Here is a 22268-nt window from a genome sequence, read left to right as displayed (position 1 = left end):
AAATTGATGATTTGTATCTAACTTTCTGATAGTGGAATTGCTTCTAAATTGTTTAGACCGGCTACCAAAAAAGCGATTGATCATTAATGAGAAGGAAAAAAAATTAATATTAAAGTTGGATTTCTTTTAATAGACTACTGCATTTTTTTCGGTCATAACTAAGAAAAAAAGGTGCATGATTCTGCGAATTTCTTCTGAAAAATAAAAATTAAGAACCATAGCGTTTCACGCTAATTTCTGGAATAAAGGATATCTTAGGTAGGATTTATTAATTAGAAACTGATCTGGCAAAGATTTTCTCCTAGAAGGAGCATATTTCTGGTGCTTGTTGAGATGGAACTTTGTGTTTTTTTAATTAGATGCAGACACAAATGAGTACATAACTTTTCAAAAGTTTCAAATATATATTCTTTGTGAGTTCCAGGAAAGCAGGCAACAGAATATTGGCCATGCCCACTGATGTTGTATGAATGTTCCCTTATGATGGCAACAATTCCTATTGCAAGCAAAATAAAATAATCAATTTTTCTTCCCTCCAAAAATAGAATTTATTCTTTTCACCTTTTGCATAAGCCACCACTAATATTGTCCCATCTGGGTTTTGCTTTCAACTCAAGACATCTCTTTCTCTGTATAAAAACTGATTGAAACCATTGATATATTCTCTAGTCGGTGAAGTATTCATATTCCCAGACTCTAAATCTTGTTTCACTCCTAATAAATTTTTTGATCATTTTTTTTTGGTGGCATGGGTGGAGCCATTTCTAGGCTTGCAAAGAGGTTCTTTCCAAAGAATGGAGTGAGGATTCTAATGGTGGGTCTTGATGCTTCAGGAAAGACAACGATCCTCTACAAGCTAAAACTTGGAGAAATTGTCACAACCATACCCACAATTGGTATTTCCCCAGAAACCCTTCCTTGAAGTAGCATCAATAGATTTTGATCATTCATCAATTAGAAAGCAGTTCTTTTTTTTTTTTTTTTTTTGTAAGGAAAATGTGTGTTCTGAATACTTACTCACACCACAGATCTCATTCCTTCTGTCATTTTCATCAACATTTGTTTCGAACTAGTCCAATCGATCAATTTACACTGGTTATATGATATTGCCTTCAATTTCATGGAGCAGGCTTCAATGTGGAGACAATAGAGTACAAAAATATTACTTTCACTGTTTGGGATGTTGGAGGGCAAGATAAGGTACCAAGCTTGATCTCTTTTATATTTGTCTGTGTAAAGAAAAACTGATTTTATTGATTTCTGGATATAGTTGGAAATTATTTTGGTTCAAATATGCTTAAAATATTTACCAAGGAAATGATAATGAGTTGGTATTGTGATCACTACCTATTGTGTTCATCTTCTCCTTGCTGCTAACCAGATAAGGCCTTTGTGGAGACATTACTTTCAGAATACTCAAGGCCTTATATTTGTTGTGGACAGCAATGATAGAGAGAGAATCGCAGAAGCTCGAAGCGAGCTTCATCACATTTTAAGTGAGGTTAGTGAGGTTTGCCCGTGAGGAATAAGTTACTTGTTCTTAAATTTATGAAAAGGAGCTCTCAACTAGATCTACGCTTGCAGAATTATTACATTTCTGTGACATTACAGCTGTACCTCAAAGATAAGGAAATAAAAACCTTCACTTGCTGTCCCTTTTTGCAGAGTGAACTTAGCAATGCAACACTCCTGGTACTTGCTAATAAGCAAGACCTTCCAAATGCTATGTGTGCTTCTGAGGTTGCCGATAAACTTGCCTTACACTTGCTTGGTCTACGTTACTGGTATGCATATGGTTTAATCTTCTTGAATATGCTTTCTAGATATTTCATTCGAAGCGATTCCTTTTCCTGTTGTAGTGTGAACATCACAGTGAGGCCAGGCCTCTGTGAGTTATAACAAGAATACAGAAGAACCTGCTATTGAAACTAAAAACAAAGCAAATTGAGAGATTGAGCCTGCTGCAATCTGATCATTTATTGATTCTGTGTTTGCCATGGCATGTTTAATTGATTTTGATGAAATTATCTTGTGCAGGTACATCCAAAGCACTTCTGCCACCTCTGGACAAGGACTCTATGAAGGTCTTGATTGGCTATCTAATAATATTATCACTGACAAGACATGATGTAAAAGACTTCTATAAGATTCAAACCAGTCACTTTCAATCTTTGATAAAGTTTGATGGAATCAAATTTTATTAGCAATGCAAAGTGACCACATCATTTCTTTGCAAACCCTGCATATATATCTGCTCCAAATGGAGATCCAATAGCACTTGGTTTAAAAAAATGGAGTGCATCCAAGGTTGTCTTGCTGCCTAGATGTGAATGTTGGCTGGTGGATAATATTTGAGTAGGAAAAGTATTGATTGTTCTCTCTTTTCACCATGTTGAATAAATCCACTAACTTTGAGAATAAAATGTCCAAATAAAATATGGAAGTTTCTGTTGGTTTATGCAGTAAGATCAAGAACAAAAGATGCAAATTTAAGAACTGAGATTTTTTTCACCCGAACAGGTCATTATTAAGCTAAATCATAATCTACCTAATTTATTTTTGTCTAAACTAAAATATAGTTCATGCTTTATAAGCTAGTTATATAATATAGTACTACTAGTGAAGTGAAGCCATAAGATTTTTCCGAGCAAGCCAAAGTTAACAAATTGTCCCATTGAAATGGCTAAGCATTTCTCCATATCATCCCCCCCTCCTAGGCCGCCCTCGTCCTCGAGGCCTTGGATCATCGAGATATAACTCAGTTCCTTCCACAGCTCCAGCAGCCCACAGTTGAGTACGATCATCATGATCAGTAGTATTCATTCGGAGTACCTTATTTTCGATGACAACGCCATGATCTGCGTGAAGTCTCGCCTTCAAGTTCCCCATGGTAGTACCCTCGTGGACCACGTAGTCATAATAAGGGCCCTGAGAGCTCAAGCAGATCCTGACATGAATTTTTACAAGGACATGAATGATAGCATTAGGGGGAATATCATAGTCTTGCGGAGTCAATTCATCCCTCAGTAACTGCCCGCAGGAGAGCTCTTGCCTCTCCGGTAGGATTGGGACTTGAAACACTTGCCAAATCAGCTGTTTGAGGTCGATAATTCTTATAGTGATGGGAATTAGTAGTACAGGGTATGCCATACCTCTGCATACGACATTGATCGGCGTCATCTATCAAATATCAATCATTTTGTTGTTAGTATGTGAAAATGTGCAAAGCATATGATTATAAACTTGGACAAAGATTACAACTTAATTAACAGTCGCAAATTAACGATTTACGAAAAAATGCTTACCACAAAATGAGGCAAATTAGCATTGGGATCCATTGTGCCGCTAGTGAGTTCTCTCAGTTGTATGAATGCTTCAATGCGATGGAGATTCAGCTTGTTAAAATGTATCTCCTCATGGCGTTAGCATGGGGTTGCCTTGAATGTGATTTGCATGTTTTTAATTCATGCATATTTTGTTCCAAAACTTTAGACTAAACATGAAGTCAACCCAACTTAATTATTGTCACGCATCTTCTATGTGAAAATGCAGCCAATACCATAAAGAACGATTTAAATTTAAACTTTATTAATCCAAACTTAAGCATAAGATAGGACCATGTCAACATGAATACGATTGATGTAAGAAATAAGATTGATGTCGAGTTAGGTTTAATGTCAATTACTTTACCTTTAAGTGTAACTTATTAATTATTGGTTTAGTGAATATAAGTGGATTGGATTTTTATTGTTTCAACAAATAAAGAAAAAGATATAGTTTTTTATTTTGTTTCAACAAATCAAGAAAAAAGTCGCCGTCTGTGGGAATCGAACCCACGACCACACGGTTAAAAGCCGTGCGCTCTACCAGCTGAGCTAAGACGGCATTTCTGTCATATTAGATTTTGAATACCCTAAACCTACACAGACGTAGAGCCACTCGGAGTAATAACACCAACATGATATAAACTTGACGTAGAGCTAACACCAACATGATATAAACTTGACCCCGTCTGATGAACCACATCATTATAAAAATGTACGATCATAAATTTTTCAGATTGAAGTGTAACATTAAAAAAGATAATAACTTCGTTAGAAGATCGGAGGGCCTATATCTTAAATTTATTCTGTATAAAAAACATGTTACACAACACCACCAGTACAGTATATGCTTCCTAGCTAGCTCAGAATATTAAACCATGAAGAACAGAGCATCCCTGCCCCCGCCACTTCCTTCTTCTTCTTCTGCTACCATGTGCCGTCGTTTTCACTGTCACCGCTGCCACGTCATCACCAAGCCTGGCCTACCCCACGGTCCCCAACGATTGTTCAGTGTTCGATGTTCCTGCCCTTGTAAGGAGAGAGGTGTATGACAACGGTCGAATATTCGACATCAGCCACAGATACGTACTTGACACCCCGAGTTGGGACTCGCCTGACGAGCACTTGCATCTTGGAAATTAGTGTCGAACTTAATTTCTAGTAGTAGCAGATGAATGATAGATTGTAGTCCTTTTTCATGTTTTATCTTGAATAAATGTATGACTCTGATTTTGGTCTTCTGTGTGAATATCTCAAACACGTTACAAAGATAAGAAAGAATTCGATCTCAAGTTGAAAGGATGTTTCAAAAATTAATGCATGCTCTTTTTTTTTGCATACCAGCAACATCCCACTTCAAAAAGATAATTCCCTTTTGCAAAATGTGGTTTTGGTAAAATTATTTTAGAATATAAAGGGGCTTTAGTGATTTTCTATTTAGGCACAATTGTTATTTTAGTAAAAAGGGACTTGAGAGAGTTCAATATAATATACCTTGGTGGACTGGAAAAAACTAGTTGAGTATAAAGTTTGGCAAATACATACTTACGTTTTCTTTTGCATTATAAAATCCCAATTCTCAAAAATGTGCTTGGTGGAATGAAAGAGTCCAAGTCTTCAAAGTAAAGTCATTAATGCTTCCATTACGACATAATAAAAATCATGGAACAAAGCCATGGAAATTCTAAGTGACCACTTACAGTTTGGTTTCGTTCCGTCGGAGAGTTGCCTCCCAAACCCTACCTGAATCTCCAATTTTTTATTTCTTAAAAAATTTATCCTACAATTATAACACGTAGATTTTACTTTAAATTATCATTCAAATCAATTACATTCAATTAAATTATAAAATTCAACTTAATGACTCAAAATAATCTCCATTCAATTTGAAAAAACTAAATGAATATTATATTAAATAGTGATTGGTTGTATTATATTATAATTTACATAGTTATTACTTAAAAATAAATATATTACTTATTGGGCCTAGTAGGGGGATGAGGATAACAATACCATCCGTGGCCCCCAACTTGGAATTTTTAAAAGGGAATTTACCATATAAAGATAAATAGGAGGGCACGAAGAGAAAATGGTACAGAGCCTCCAAATAAGAACAAGCGGGTTATTATGCCAATGTCATTTGCCAACAGTGACATTGACTGTGGGTGCATTTTTTGTTAGAGTACTGATTTTCCCACTCCCTTTTTATCCACTTACACTCCATTTTTTTAAAATTGTATGTTCTCACTCTTCTTTTGTCCACTTACACCCCTTTTATTTTACAGTAAAAAGTATTTTAAAAAAACACAAAAGGGAGTGTAGGTGGATAAAAGGGGAGTGGGAAAATCACCACCCTTTTGTTAAAATAATTGTTGGAAAAATATGTAATAAAATGAAGCCAAAAATAACATGGACAGCCTGCCCAATATTAACATCCAATAGGTTATTGTTTGAGAGTAACATCCATTGATGTTCCATTTAAAATGAACCGGCTTAACATTTTAAGACAGAGGAAAATTTTAATTGTTTGTATTAATTAGACAACCTAAGGCTTGAAGTGGACTTTTAAATCATTTTTCATTTTTAAAATTCGGGGATTCCATACCCACCCTTGATTTTCCCCCGAAATCTCCCCTGCATTAAGGTTGGAGACCCAGCCCACGGGGATTTATGTCATCCCTTCAAGAAAGAGGGAGCACTATGTGAACGTGCAAACTAAAGTCTAACTGAGAATAGTATCCATTCATATAAAAAACTCATATCCACCATGATATGTTATAAATCCAACAAAATAACTATATGTTATAAAATAAAATAATTGGAGTATGGAATTACCACTGAAAATTGATAGTGGAATTAAATCTTTTCTTGTGGTGTTTGCACAGTTGAAATTCCTCTCAAATAGAAACTCACTCACTAGTACTTAAATTTCTCTCTCCTTTTCTTTCTTCTCTCTTCTGATGGTCTGTCTTACAATTGATAGAATAAGCCTATTTATAGGCGTTTCTGAAATACTTCCGTGAGCGTACAGTGCATTGCACAGTGCACTTCTGTCTCAATTTTCAAACCATCATTTTCATCCGTGAGTGAACAGTGAAATCTTTGCCATATTTTCAAACTTCATATTTTAATGTGGGCTCCACTTCCATTATTTATAACACTCCCCCTTGGAGACCACATGTCTCTAGATTAGTTGCCTCATTAAAACCTTGCCTGGAAAAACCCAATGGGAAAAAACCGAAGCGAAGGAAAAAGAGTACAACTTTACTTGAGACATGAAAGTAATGTGAAGTGCGCTCATGTTGCCTCGTTAAAACCTTGCTAGGAAAAACCCAGTGGGAAAAACCCTAGTCGAAGGAAAAAGAGTACAACGCGCTTATGTCCTGTGTTAGAGGACTCTTGAATACTCCCCCTGATTTTGCATGCTCCAATTGGACCGCTTGCAGAGTTGTCGTAATCCGATGCCATGCACTAGCTTCTGGAATATGCACTTGGGTAAAGACTTGGTGAAGAGATCTGCCAAGTTATCGCTTGAACGGATTTGTCTGACTTTGATTTCTTGATTCTTCTGAAGCTCATGCGTGTAGAAAAACTTTGGTGATATGTGCTTGGTCCGGTCACCCTTGATGTACCCTCCTGTGATTTGAGCAATACAGGCTGCATTGTCTTCATTTAGAATGGTTGGAGTGTCCGTTGCTGAGGGCAAAGCACAGGTGCTTCGAATGTAATGAATCATTGATCTTAACCAAACGCATTCACGACTGGCTTCATGGAGGGCAAGTATTTCTGAGTGATTGGAAGATGTGGCTACTAACGTTTGCTTTGTTGAGCGCCATGAGATTGCAGTTCCTCCACATGTAAATACATACCCAGTTTGTGAGCGTCCTTGATGTGGATCAGAAAGATATCCTGCATCAGCATATCCAACAATACTCGGGGCATTGGTCGACTCACTGGAATAGAATAAGCCCATGTCTGTCGTTCCACGAAGATATCGTAAAATATGTTTAACACCGGTCCAATGTCGGCTTGTTGGAGCAGAGCTGTATCTTGCTAACAAATTTACTGAAAATGCTATGTCAGGTCTGGTACATTGTGCTAAATACATTAAAGCACCTATTGCACTAAGATATGGCACTTCTGGACCAAGTACCATCTCATCATCCCCTTTCGGACGATATGGATCTGTCTTAGTGTCGAGCGACCGAACGACCATTGGAGTGCTAAGTGGATGAGCTTTATCCATGCCAAACCGCTTTAATACTTTTTCAGTATAATTTGATTGATGCACCAAAATTCCATCAGCACTGTGCTCAATCTGTAGGCTAAGACAATATTTTGTCTTTCCAAGATCTTTCATCTCAAATTCGCGCTTGAGATAATCAGCAGTCTTTTGGAGCTCTTTAGGAGTTCCAATTAGATTCATATCATCAACATAGACTGCCACTATTGCAAATCCAGACTCTGATTTCTTAATAAACACACATGGGCAGATAGGATCATTTGTGTATCCTTCCTTCAGTAAATACTGGCTGAGACGATTATACCACATTCGCCCAGATTGTTTCAACCCATATAATGATCTTCTCAATTTGATTGAGAACATAGCCCGTGGTTTATTATTGGCTGCATCGGGCAGCTTAAGTCCTTCTGGAACTTTCATGTATATGTCGGTATCCAACTCTCCATACAGATATGCAGTAATGACATCCATAAGTCTCATGTCAAGTTTTTCTGAAACCGATAGGCTTATCAAGTAACGGAACGTAATTGCGTCCACTACTGGAGAGTATGTTTCCACATAATCAATTCCAGGCCTTTGTGAAAAACCTTGCGCAACAAGTCGTGCTTTATACCTTGCAATCTCATTTTCCTCATTGCGCTTTCTTGTAAATACCCACTTGTAACCTACCGGGTTCACATTGAGTGGGGTTGGAACAATAGGTCCAAAAACACTCCTTTTTTCCAAAGAGTCTAATTCTGCCTGGATTGCATCTTTCCACTTAGGCCAATCTTGTCTCTGTGTGCATTCATCAATGGAGCAAGGCTCAACATCATCAACTTTTATGATCTCAGTAGCCACTAAGAATGCAAATATATTATCGATGATTATCTCATTTCTGTTCCACACTTCATTAGTGGATGTATAATTTATGGAGATTTCTTGGCTTTCGGGTACAGCTACCACTTCAGGAGCACATGTCTCATCAATGACATTTTCCTTCTCAGGAAGTACCCGTCCCTCTTGAGGGGGATTTAAATCATGAATTAGGGGCTCTCCATTTATTTCATGTGCATTCATTTTGGCCATCAGCTTCCTCTTTCGAGGAACTGAGTCCTTTGAGCCTAGTGGTCTGCCACGCTTCAAGCGTGCAACAGATGAGCCCGTTGCTGGCGCATTGCCTTCTTCATTATGAACATCAATCCTTGCAGGTGCATTTGCAGCTGGGATATGTGATTTCATCACTTTCGTTGCATCATTAAATGCATCTGGCATCTGATTCGCAATACATTGGAGGTGAACGATCCTTCTCACTTCGTTTTCGCATTGAGCGGTACGAGGATCGAGATAAAACAAAGTGGGTACATCCCATGATAATTCACGTCGTTCTTCATGAACGAGTTTGCCTTGTTCTTTAGGAACAGGTTTTTCTTCCCCTAATAGTGGGAAAATTGTCTCATCAAAATGACAATCCGCGAATCGTGCCCTAAAGATATCACCAGTCAGGGGCTCCAGATATCTGATGATAGATGGTGAATCAAAGCCAACATAAATTCCCAATCTGCGTTGAGGGCCCATCTTAGTACGTTGCGGTGGTGCAATAGGCACATAGACCGCACAACCAAAAACTCTTAAATGTGAAACATTTGGTTGATTGCCCAACACAAGCTGAATTGGAGAATATTGATTGTTGGCGACGGGCCTTAATCGCACCAGAGATGCTGCATGTAAAATGGCATATCCCCAAGCAGAAACTGGCAACTTTGTTCTCATTAGCAATGTGCGTGCTATCAATTGAAGACGCTTAATCAAAGCTTCTGCCAAGCCATTTTGAGTATGAACATGGGGAACAGGATGTTCAATGTCAATGCCTAACGTCATGCAGTAATCATCAAAATTCTGAGATGTAAATTCACCAGCATTATCGAGTCTGATTGACTTAATGGGATAATCTGGGAATTGGGCTCGTAATTTAATTATCCGAGCCAAGAGCCTAGCAAATGCCATATTCCGAGTGGACAAAAGGCAAACATGTGACCATCGGGTAGATGCATCCACCAAGACCATAAAGTACCGAAATGGTCCACAGGGAGGATGAATAGGCCCACAAATGTCCCCTTGAATTCTCTGTAAAAATGATGGGGATTCAACATCAACCTTTTGTTGTGATGGTCTGATTACCAACTTCCCTTGTGAACAAGCTTGACAAAAGCTGTCATTTGATACCATAATATGTTTTGTCAATAAGGGATGTCCTTCAGAGTTGGTAATGATCCTACGCATCATGGTGGATCCAGGATGACCCAACCGGTCATGCCAAAGCTTGAAAGTATTTGAGTCAATGGACTTTTGGTCCATGATACTATGTGCCTCAATTGTCTGTATGGTTGTATAGTACAACCCTGATGAGAGCGCACCAAGCTTTTCCAATATACGTTTTTGGGTATCATTGGAAATAATACAAAGATATTCCATGTTTTTCTCATTCTTTGTTTCAACATGGTAACCATTCAAACGAATATCTTTGAAACTCAACAGATTTCTTCTGGAGTTAGATGAATACAAGGCATCTTGAATTGACAGTATTGTCCCATTTGGTAACATAACTTGGGCTATGCCTGAGCCTTCAATCAGGTCTGTAGGTCCTGATATGGTTGTTACCTTTACTTTTGTAAGCATCAATTTTGAGAAATACTTTCGATCTCGAAGGATTGTATGAGTAGTTGCACTGTCGGCAAGACAAATATCTTTGCTAGAGCTCTTGTTTTGGGGGCATCCATAATTTACATCCATGCCTTCAAATAAAATAAGTTGAATCAACAATCATTCAAAACATTACCATTTTTATTGAAGACAGAAAGGAAAATAAACAGTGCTTCAGATAATACAAATGGTACATGAAGAAATTTAATCCAGTTCGGACCCATAAATTTCATTCCCCCTTTCAGTAACAAAATCGGAAACATCTAGATGCGTCTTGTCTAAACGACGCGATATTTCCGATGAGCCGTCTATGGCTGGCGGATCTGGTGCAACATAATTTGTCTCCACTTTTCTGTTTTTAAGTGAAGTTTGATAAAGATCCGCCAAGTGCCTCGGCGTACGACATGTACGCATCCAATGTCCCTTTGCACCACATCTGTAACAAGCTCTTTCATTATTTCTAGGCACATAGCTTGCTTGTGTTTTCCCCTTATTTCTGGGTGCATTTTTGCCATTCATGGGTGAATTGTTTCTTGGCCCCAAACTGTATGAGTGAGCACCATGATCTTTTCTACTCCCTTGCCATCGGCCACGTTTGCCTCCTCGCCAACGTTTGTGGATACTGCCACGAGATGAGGTGGCATTCACTTCCCGAGATGCAACATTTATTTCAGGAAGTGGTGCTGAGCCTGTTGGGCGAGATTGATGATTTTTCAACAAAAGCTCGTTGTTCTGCTCAGCTAGCAAGAGGCAAGATACAAGTTCTGAGTACTTTGTGAAACCACTATGCCTATATTGCTGTTGCAGAAGCACATTTGAGGCATGAAATGTACTCAGAGTTTTTTCGAGCATATCTTCCTCAGATATATTTTCACCACATAATTTCATAAGGGAGGTGATCCTGTGCATAGCTGAATTGTATTCGGACACTGTCTTGAAGTCTTGAAATCTCAAGTGTGTCCATTCATATCTAGCTTTTGGGAGAGTCACCGTCTTCTGATGATTATATCTCTCACACAAGGCTTTCCACAGGACCAATGGTTCATCAATCACCACATATTCGCTCTTCAGCGCTTCATGAATGTGGCGGCGGAGGAAAATCATGGCCTTCGCATTTTCCTGAGGTGATGCATCACTTCCATCTTCAATTGCTTTGCCAAGGCCATTAGCACGCAGATGGATCTTGGCATCCAGAACCCATGATAGGTAATTGTCCCCAGAAAGCTCTAGGGCAGCGAATTCCAATTTAGCCAGATTTGCCATCTTCAAAAGAAGAATGAGATGCATTAGAATTCGCAATTTTACTCAAAATTTCAGATTCGGGATCTGGGACATTAAGCCATTTATTAATAGGAACTTCAGGCCCTATAATTGTTTGAGTAACTTCAGGCCCTCATTTTGGTTGGTTATAAAAATAAAGTGCTATAAATTTACTGGTATGGACGATAAACCCGCACCATACTTTAAATGAAAGTAAATGTGCGATAAAGTAAATTGCTTGCTGTATGGACGTTAATCCCGCACCATACTTTAAATAAAAGTAAATGTGCGGTAAAGTAAATTGCTTGCTGTATGGACGTTAATCCCGCACCATACTTTAAATAAAAGTAAATGTGCGGTAAAGTAAATTGCTTGCTGTATGTACGTTAATCCCGCACCATACTTTAAATAAAAGTAAATGTGCGGTAAAGTAAATTGCTTGCTGTATGGACGTTAATCCCGCACCATACTTTAAATAAAAGTAAATGTGCGGTAAAGTAATCGTGCTGGTATGGGCACTAATCCTGCTCCATACTTTTAATAAAAGAAATAAAAGGCAGTTGTGTGGACGATAAACCCGTTCCACACTTTAAATAAATACTGCCGTATGGGTAATAAACCTACACCATACAGTTAATAAAATAAGTGTGGGAATTAAACCACCACTAAAAATATAGGAAGTACATATTATATTTTGTGGGCAATATAACTGCACCACTATATAATAGATGGGTTTTAAGATCACACCATCATTTTATTATGATAATTTGTGTTACAACGTGATGGGTAATGAAAATTACACCACCATAAAACAACAGAATGAGGTATAAAACCGTGCCATACAAAATTATATTACAAAGAAATAAATTAAACAAACATGGATGAAACAACACAAAAATTGTGAGAACACAAAAAAGAAAGTTTGCATGTCATCGTAGTAGTAGAGTGAGAGGAGACATATGACGGAGAGGAGAAAGAGAAATAACCACATAGTGTTGAGCTGAGTAAATTTAACAGTGGAGAGACTATCGTGCTGATAACGTGTTATAAAATAAAATAATTGGAGTATGGAATTACCACTGAAAATTGATAGTGGAATTAAATCTTTTCTTGTGGTGTTTGCACAGTTGAAATTCCTCTCAAATAGAAACTCACTCACTAGTACTTAAATTTCTCTCTCCTTTTCTTTCTTCTCTCTTCTGATGGTCTGTCTTACAATTGATAGAATAAGCCTATTTATAGGCGTTTCTGAAATACTTCCGTGAGCGTACAGTGCATTGCACAGTGCACTTCTGTCTCAATTTTCAAACCATCATTTTCATCCGTGAGTGAACAGTGAAATCTTTGCCATATTTTCAAACTTCATATTTTAATGTGGGCTCCACTTCCATTATTTATAACACTATAGACTTATTGCTTGATGTACTGTATAGACTTATTGTGATAGCAATCAGTTTAATGCAAAGAACTTGTAGATGCCATTATTATTATAATCACTTAGCTTTTACCGTAAGAGAGGCAATATGATCATCTCCATTATTATAATCACTGAACTTTTTAACTCAAATTCAGGGGTTCACACTGAAAAGGCATTTCAGTTTTGAAAAACGTGGTTTTGGCAGAAGGGGCTTTATTGATTTCCATGCCTCGGTAAATTAGAAAATGTTGCTCTTGGTGGAAAATAAGTTTGGTAAAGACTCACCCATTTTTGGTGCATTAAAGAATTAAAGAATCCCACTTTGTCATTCATGAGTTTAGGCTATGGTAACCGCTATAAATAATTAATGCTTGTATCTTGAGATATCAGACAAGCAAATATACTTCACCAGATTTCCATGCATGCATTCTTTGGGTGTGCTTTATCTTTTTCTTAAATAGTTGTGCTTCTGCGTCTTGGTCATGACTCTAACTAACATTGATCATGAGAAGCAAATATACCGCTTCAAAGTCTTGTATGCATTTCTTGCGGTACTTTTACTACGCATGAACAATCCTTGCATTGGATGCAGTGAGAGTGACATGCAAGCCCTCCTTGCATTCAGACAAGGCCTCGTGGATGACAACGATCGCCTCCTTTCATGGGGAAGAGAAGTGCAAAACAAAGATTGTTGCCAATGGGATGGAGTCTACTGCAGCAACCAAACTGGCCATGTTGTTAATTAATGGATCTCTCTCAGAATCAAACTGGAGGAACACTTGGAAATTTGAGATCGGCGTTCCCACCTAAGCTAAATGTGAGTTGGAACCAATTGGAGGGTCCAATCCCTTCAACTCTATTAGAAGTTACTTCTTTACATCTCTCCAAACTCCAATAATAAATTTTCAGTGGCAGCAGCTTCTTTTTTGTGCACAACCAAGGATAGTAATTTAACTATTCTTGATATCTCAAGCAACCATATATACTTGATATCTCAAGCAACCATATATTCGGAGAACTTCCGGATTGCTGGATCCATTTTAAAAAATTTAGTCTTTCTTGATTTGAGCAATAACTCTTTGTCTGGAAAAATTCCTACCACAATGGGGTACTTGTTTAGCATCGAGACACTAGGACTAAATAACAATATGGATTTGTGGGAGAGTTGCCTTCACAGTTCAAGAAATGCATAAACTTGATACTTTTTAATCTTGCGGAAAATAAAACCAAAATACCCTCATACTTGCCCTTAAGGTTGATTGGTGCTGATGGATCACCAACAAGATGCATTCTCATCAAATGAGATTTTGTGTAAGCTTAGATAAAACCAAAATACCCTCATACTTCAAAGTTGTTTTTAGTTTCTTTTGGTCTATAACAATTTGTATATGTGCTAATATATAATCTAATTAATTTTCTTGCAGGAAAAAATAGTCTGCACGCAGGAAGTTGAGTGTGTATAAAACAGAATAAAAGTCATTATATTGAAGAAACTCAATACTTTCTGAAAATGTGTTAAGCTTATTAATTAGCAACTATGAACTGCTTAATGTAGCCAATAGGGTTTAGGGTTTGTAATTTAGGACCATTTGATTGGCAAAATGAGTTGGTTGGCAATGCAACTCACAGGAATCAAAATTTCTTCAGGTAATCAACAATACCCTTACATTAAAAAGCGATTACAACTCATTTCGAAAATAAAAGGTCACCTAGTGGACATGCATGATTTCATCAACAATTTCATACTCATTTATCTGATATCGCTTAGTGTCAGCTTGTCTATGTGAAATTCAGATAAATGATCACAAGACAGACCTTTTGAATGGTTATAATGAGCAAGTGATGGAAATAAATAGGTATGAATGAGCAAGTGATAGAAATAAAACTGAATAAATCCTCCTCTTTCAATAACTTCTTTGTAAAACAGATACAAGTCATGTGTTGTTTGTCTGAGATCAAAACTGCCCATTGAAAGAAAGATACTCAGATTAATTTTCACATTGAAAGAAACCGATCAGAAGAGATCGCCAAGTGAGAATATAAGATAAAATATCTAAACCAGTAATTAGCATTACAATCATATATCAGCTTCCTATATATTCCACATGCATAAGTAAACCGAAGCTTGAATCAATCTTTTAAACATACTTAAGTAGCATAGTCAAGCCAAATACGAATGTGACAAGAGTTATCTGAAGTTTTATGCCCAACATATTCAATGGCGGCACTACTGATTTCTGAATTAGAAGGTTCCAACTTGTGAGTGAGCAAAGGTTCCAACTTTGCTTCTTGTGAGCAAAGATTCCAACTTTTCTCGTCTTTTTCTAAGATTCTAACTTTTCTTTTCTTTTTTCCCTCAACTTTCTCAAAACCACACATGGTATATATGAACAAAAGTTAGTGTTCGAAAAATCCGCCTAGGCACCGCCTAGGCGGCCTGGGCGGGTCTGGAGGAGAAAATGCTTGCTTTTCTCTCAAAAATTTAAAAAAGCTTGCTTTTCAACACATTTCAAAAGCTAAAAGCATAATGAAATTCCCTGAAACCCACTTGAACACAGAAACAGAAAATAGAAGAGAAAACCCAGAAGCCCAAAACTCTAAAAATTAGGAAAACTCACAGAAGGTTCAGCCCAGACGAGTTGTGCAACTTGTTGAGTCTCTGATAGAAACTCTCAATCTCAGAGTTTCTCCAACTCCAGCAAGCTTTTCCCATCATCAGACTCAGAAGTGCGAGTGTCACATTGGAATTCATAGTACCAAGGCATTGAGAGCCATTTTTCTCAGTCTCTGGCCGGTTCTCAGTAGTCTTCATGTTGGAGAGAGAGAGCTTCACTTCAATGGCTTCACTCTGCTCTTTTTTCTACATTTGTTAAAGCCATCTGTCTATACATAGACATGCACATTATGCGCATGTTGGTGTTGCTGCAAAATGGATTAGCTTGTGGGTTTACACCTAGCCCCCCACCCACTATGGGGTAGATGAAAATGAAATTACCACTGACACAAAGCTGTTCTCTGTCCCAAGACTGAGTTGTTTAGGATAAGGATACACAAGTATTTTTTGTTAATGATTACATCACCACGCTTCCACTCTCTTATGTATCCTTATTACATTCCCCTTGGGTAATAAGAATTTTCTAAGGTTGTGTTTCCTTTTGACAGTTAATTATAATGATAAATTTTTATGCAAATGTGAGTTAAGTGAGTTAATTTAGTTGCCGTATCAAGAGTTCTTCAAATCTTCCTTTGTTTTAAATATCAACTTACCTAATTTTATGGTAGAAAACGTTGTAATAATAATTGGGCCATGAAAGACCTTATTAAGTAGAAAGGGCAAGGGAGCTGTTGAGATGGTACGAATGGGTATGTCATCCGTGGATCCTCGAGCTGCCTTTCTTTCGGCTTGGAACAAATGCAGGGCCATAGAAGTGTGTATATCTTCTTGCATTCGAGTTTGATTCTCTTCTCGTATATTAGAGTAGTTTAAATTATTGTATTGTCAAATAAATAAAAATTTAACTTTCAAATTATTATTCTTATTCCTCAATATGTAACCACAATTCATTCATATTATAAAATATGTACGTGAATATTATACTTTAAATTCTTAACATATCGATCATATATACCGTCCACTTAAACTATATGACATGAGTTAAAAACGCTTAACAACGTGACGGGCGCACTTTAGAATTCTCCAATTAATTAAAAGCCCCGTGTGATTCATGAAAGGTGCCAAAGAAACCAGACAACCAAAATTATCCACTTAATTTGTGTCTTGAGAATATAAAGTTCAAGACCATCAGTACAGTATATGCTTCCTAGCTAGCTCAAAGTTTCAAACCATGAAAAACAGAGCATCCCTGCCCCGCCACTTCCTTCTTTTTCTTCTGCTACCATGTGCCGTTGTTTTCACTGTTGTCGCTGCCACGTCATCATCAAACTTGGCCTACCCCAACCCCACGGTTCCCGACGACTGTTCAGTATCTAATGTTCCTGTCCCTGTAAGGAGAGAGGTGTATGAAAACGGTCGAATATTCGACATTAGCCACAGATACGTGCCTGACACCAGGGCCGGCCCTGGGTGATTGAAGGCCCTGGGCAAAAGTCTAAGAGTGTGCCCTTTATACATAAATTAATAATTATATATTTTATTTTTATCAAATAATTAATTTTATTAAAATTAGAAGAGTTTACAAAAGGCAATGAAGAACAATTTTACATTCAACAACAAATTAACTTTCAATGTCTACATGCTGCACCACCAATATCTTCCACATCATAGCAAATTACCACCATATGCACCTACAAAATAACAAAATATCATTTAAAACGTCTTCTTATTGCAGTTTTAGAAGCAAAATCATCAATTATATCATTATATTTAATATTTTGTAACATATCCCTTTCAATGCACAATATTGCTAGTCCATTCAACCTATCTTGAGCCATGGTGGTTCGCAAGTAAGATTTTAATAATTTTAATTTGGAAAAACTTCTTTCAGCAGATGCCACTGTGATAGGTATAGTCAATAATATCCTATAAGCAACCATTGCATTTGGAAACATATCCACACTCTTTACAAATTCTAGAATTTTAATGGAGGTCCATGGTTTATCCGTTTCATATGCTTCTCTTGGTAACATCACTTGCAACACCTGTAATTCTGACAGTAAATTACATGCATCAACATCTGAAACATCACCATTTTTCAAAGCATTTTCAAGATTCACACAAGAAACTTTCAATTGATTAGCATCCAATGAAGTCAACTTTGCAGCATCAAATAAGAACCCAAAAATAGAACACCTTATCCAACTCTTTTGAGTACACTAGCCATCTTCTATCATGAGTCTCCCCATTTGTTAATGTTCTAATATAAAAATTATAGGAAAAATGTCTAGAGTGTTCATCCAAAGGGAATTTCAAATTAGTTTCCCTTACAGGCCCATTTTCTAAAAGCAAATCTCTCATTTTAACATCAAGATTATCCCAAACTCTTGGATCATAAATGTTTAAATCATTAGCATTAGCATTTTCATTTTCTGCTCTTTCATTCTCATTTTCATCTATGTCATCACTTTGATTTTCATTTACATCATTTTGATTTTCATTTGGTGGTGGTAAATCTTCAGCTAAATTTTCAAGTGAACTAGTATCAGTTTGTTTAAGAAAATATTTGTTCAAAGTTGCTCTTAGGCTTTGAGCAATCTTTAATTCTTTTTTCTTTCTTTGTCTCTTGAGGTTTCCAGAAAGTTGTTTCTTAAACATGTTTAAATTTGTAGCATAAACAGACAGCAATAGCAAATTAAAATAGCAAGGAAAGAACAATAAAACCTGATTGCTGCCAATGCTTTCTATTGCAGTTTTTACCAAGACGGAAGAACCAGCCAGCCAACCAGTAGAACTAATTAAATTGCTTTCAAGTTCAAGATCAATTGCTTTCTCAAAATCGTTCTTCTCTCTGTCTCGTCTCTGGGAGAAGAGAATGTTCAGACTTCTTATTACAGAAAATATACCACAACACAAATACCCATATAAAACAAAAATAAAATAAACCACATACCCATCATCACGCAGCAGCACGCCTGGTTCTTGTTCTTGAGCCTGTTGAGAATTAATTGAAATGACATAAAGAACTAACTTTTGCTTGTTTTGCTCGAAAGCTGACAGCCCATTCCCATATAGCATTAGTATATTATATATAATATACCCATAACCCATTACTTTTAGTTTTCTATAAAAAGTTTGAGTTTTTTTTATGAGGAATTAATTTATTTATTTTTGCATATACATATATATATATGAGCTATATATAAATTTTTTTTTGGGCCCTTCAATCTTGGGCCCCGGGCGATGGCCCTAGTTGCCCTGGCCAAGGGCCGGCTCTGCCTGACACCCTGAGTTGGGACTCGCGGGATGGACTCGGCGAGTTCCTGTGGCTTGGGGTCAGCATGAAGAACGGTTCTCAGGCCAACGTTTCCATGATGAAGTTCAGTGTCTAAGGGCGGAACCAATGTAAGGGCTGCCCTTTGCTGTAGCCTAGGGAAGATTTGAGAAAAAAAAAAAAAGAAGTTAAATAATACCTATAGCCTAATATTTTAACTATAAATAAATAATAATAAAAAAAGTAATTTCAACACCAATAGGCATAGTCAGAAGTCTTCCACATTTGTATTTGGTGTCAAAGTTTGTCCCAATATCAGTTTTAAATTTTTTTTATTAACTTTAACTAACCCACCCATTGAAAAATCTGTTTCATAAGAATGTTTAAAGCTTAGCTTAGCCCACTGACCATTGGAAATCTCATCTCCATCCTTGGTTGAGTGTCAGAGTCTTGCAAACTTTTTTCTAAGGTTCAAAGCGGCTTACCACATGCTTCCCAGCAGGGGCGGCCTTGGGGTGGCGCAAGTGGCGCCACCGCACAGGGCCTCCGATTCTTGAGGGCCCCGAAAAAAAAAATTTATATTATATATATATATTAATATTATAAGAATTGTATATATACTATAACATGCTAAATGTTTGCACAAAAGCATATGTGGTCGAGTTGGCTTTTTAGCGCGCCTCTACTTAACAAAGGTGCCAGAGTTCGATTAACCACTAGAAGTAGTATATATATCCCCCAAAGACTTTCTACTCCTCCCCTATCGTTCTTAGAAAAATAAAAAAGTTTTCTCCTCTAAGAAAAGTACTTTCTTCATTCAAAACAAAACAAAAAAAGCTTCATGACTTCTTCTTTCTCTTAAACTATGATTTTCTAGTAAGTAATCATCATCATTCATCAATCTCTCTTGGTTCTTTTTCCAATCCTTTGAAATTTTTTGTTATTATTTCAATTTCAGGAATTTCAACACTAAAAAGAGAAAACCATAATTCCTAAATTCATAAAGACCACTCAAAATCAAATAGGCATATTCAAATCTCAATTCAAATTCAGGTATGTATCTAAATTTCAATCTATATATTACATGACTTATTTTATTAAATTATTATCATGTTGATGATTGGTTATATGAGAATATAGTTTTTAGAAATATTTATCCATTTCTTGTTGGGGTTTTCTTCCAGATTATAGGGTTTTGGAATTTTTCTTTGTAATCTAAACATGCCACCTACTAGAAATTATCTTAAACGTGCAAAGTGCAGGACTTGATTACTTAAACGTTGCTGCTTGGGATGAAGGAGTTCCAAGTCATCATGTTTTTCTAGAACGCAGGGTAAGAATTAGTAATATTCATCTGATGAAATAGATTATTTGGTAAAGTTCTAATTTACTAACCCCACAAATTAATTAAGAATTCTTTATTTGGATATATATAGGAGGTCATTCTTCTGGAGGGTTTAAAGCTTGATGGCGTTCCAGTAGGAATATACTCTGTTCATTGCTTGCCCTTAAGGTTGATTGGTGCTGATGGATCACCTACAAGATGCATTCTCATCAAATGAGATTTTGTGTAAGCTTAGATAAATTTCAGAAGTGACCAAAATACCCTCATACTTCAAAGTTGATTTTATTTTCATACTCATTTATCTGATATCGCTTAGTGTCAGCTTGTCTATGTGAAATTCAGATAAATGATCACATGACAGACCTTTTGAATGGTTATAAGGTATCATTCATTTCTTTTTCACTAAAGAAATAGGTAAGAATGAGCAAGTGATAGAAATAAACCTGAATAAATCCTCATCTTTCAATAACTTCTTTGTAAAACAGATGCAAGTGAAGTGTTGTCTGTCACAGGAAAAAATATAGTCTGCACTCCTGATACTTGCTAATAAGCAAGACCTTCCAAATGCTATGTGTGCTTCTAAGGTTGACGATAAACTTGCCTTACACTTGCTCGGTCAACGTTACTCGTATGCATATGGTTTTATCTTCTTGAATATGCTTTCTAGAGATATCTCAGGTCATCGTAATTGTTGGCGTGAGCCCTGATATGTTGTTGGTGTCAAACAAAGTAGGGTAAATATTCAGTTATGCTAAGATACGCTCATATTTTTATTCTTCTCCAATATGGAGGTATTTATACAAGTACAAAGATGTGTTAACCCTAAATAAAATAGGAAATATATCTAAATTACAATAGGAAATAAATCTATATTACAATAAGACTAAATAATAATTGGTAAGTAATCAAAATTCTAACTAAATAGGGAACCAAAATCCTAACTAAGTAAGGACTCGCCAACACTCCCCCTCAAGTTGGGGCAAAGATATTTCGCATGCCCAACTTGACAAGCGAGTCACAGAACACCATACGTGAGAAGCACCAATTGTAGAGAAGGTCTTTTCGTCAACCACGAGTGAAACAAGTGACAACATAAAGCAAAGTTCACAGCGAAAACACAAGAGCAAACCCTAAAAAATAGAGCACATAGCAGAACACAGAAACCCTGTGAGCACGGCAGCAGATAAGGCAGAACACAGAAGCCCTGTGAGCACGGCAGAAGATAAGGCAGAAACCAAACCCTAAAAAATAGGGTAAGGCAAGGCAAACACACCAGCAAAGACATGAGCAACAATACTGGCACCATAACAGGCAGGAGCAACAAGGCAAAGACATAACAGGCATCATCAACAGCAATACAAGGCATTGGCACCAGCAACAGCAGAAGATAAGGCAGAAACCAAACCCTAAAAAATAGGGTAAGGCAAGGCAAACACACCAGCAAAGGCATGAGCAACAATACTGAAACCATAATAGGCAGGAGCAACAAGGCAGAGACATAACAGGCATCATCAACAGCAATACAAGGCATTGGCACCAGCAACAGCAGAGACAACTTCTCTTCACTCCCCTTTTCCCCCTGAAGAGAAGGGGTCGATGGAGCCATATGATCAATGGTATTTAAGAAACATGCACTGACTAACACTGAGATGTAGCAGAATCAGCCATGGCAGATAGGTGGTTAAATTGTAGCGGAATAGATGAGCAGCGGTGACAATAGCAAGGTAGGCAACGATGACGGTAGCAAGGTAGACGGCAGCGGCGGCAGACTAGGATTATAAGCTAGATTTATAGTGCAACGGAAATAGGTAGTCTCTAGGGTTAGGGTAGAGACAGATCAAAACACAATAACATCATGGGCAATGACCATAACAACGACAACATCAACGGCAACAATAGCGGCAACGGTAACATCATCGACAGTAGTAGAGGTAATGGCAACGACAATAGCAACAACAACAGTTCTTCCATATCAACTTTAGCTAATTCACACAGACAACTTCTCTTCACTCCTCCTCTCCCTCTGAAGAGAAGAGGTCGTCGGAGTCAAGAAATAAGCAACATCTTCATGGGAATATATCAAGCTAATGGGGATACGTCAATAAACATA

At 37.2% G+C, this 22268-nt stretch overlaps 2 protein-coding genes and 1 non-coding gene across 4 annotated transcripts; 1 reads left to right on the top strand and 2 right to left on the bottom strand.

The window, feature by feature from the left end:
- Positions 1-656: 656 nt before the first annotated feature.
- ARFB1A (ADP-ribosylation factor B1A) lies at positions 657-2207 on the top strand. 2 transcript variants are annotated; one of them, XM_088246375.1, is made up of 5 exons: positions 657-896; positions 1130-1200; positions 1412-1501; positions 1666-1784; positions 2038-2207. In XM_088246375.1, the coding sequence occupies exons 1-5, from the start codon at positions 749-751 to the stop codon at positions 2126-2128; spliced, it is 519 nt and encodes a 172-aa protein (XP_088102501.1). In that variant the 5' UTR covers positions 657-748; the 3' UTR covers positions 2129-2207. The 2 variants fall into 2 exon arrangements, with proteins under 2 accessions (XP_088102501.1, XP_088102500.1); XM_088246374.1 differs by having other exon boundaries at positions 658-896; positions 1382-1501.
- Positions 2208-3812: 1605 nt separating this feature from the next.
- TRNAK-UUU (transfer RNA lysine (anticodon UUU)) lies at positions 3813-3885 on the bottom strand. The gene has a single exon. It is a non-coding gene; the product is annotated as a tRNA-Lys (tRNA).
- A 5558-nt stretch (positions 3886-9443) lies between these two features.
- LOC148292536 (uncharacterized) lies at positions 9444-12899 on the bottom strand. Its single transcript, XM_088245029.1, has one exon. It carries the CDS (start codon positions 11533-11535, stop codon positions 10453-10455), a length of 1083 nt encoding a protein of 360 aa, XP_088101155.1. The 5' UTR covers positions 11536-12899; the 3' UTR covers positions 9444-10452.
- Between the last annotated feature and the right edge of the window lie 9369 nt (positions 12900-22268).

Source organism: Prunus avium, chromosome 8 (genome assembly GCF_965620075.1).
Source record: "Prunus avium chromosome 8, drPruAviu1.hap1.1, whole genome shotgun sequence".
NCBI lineage: Eukaryota > Viridiplantae > Streptophyta > Magnoliopsida > Rosales > Rosaceae > Prunus > Prunus avium.
The sequence above is the reverse complement of the archived record's forward strand: the minus strand, read 5'-3'. Positions and strand labels throughout refer to the sequence as shown.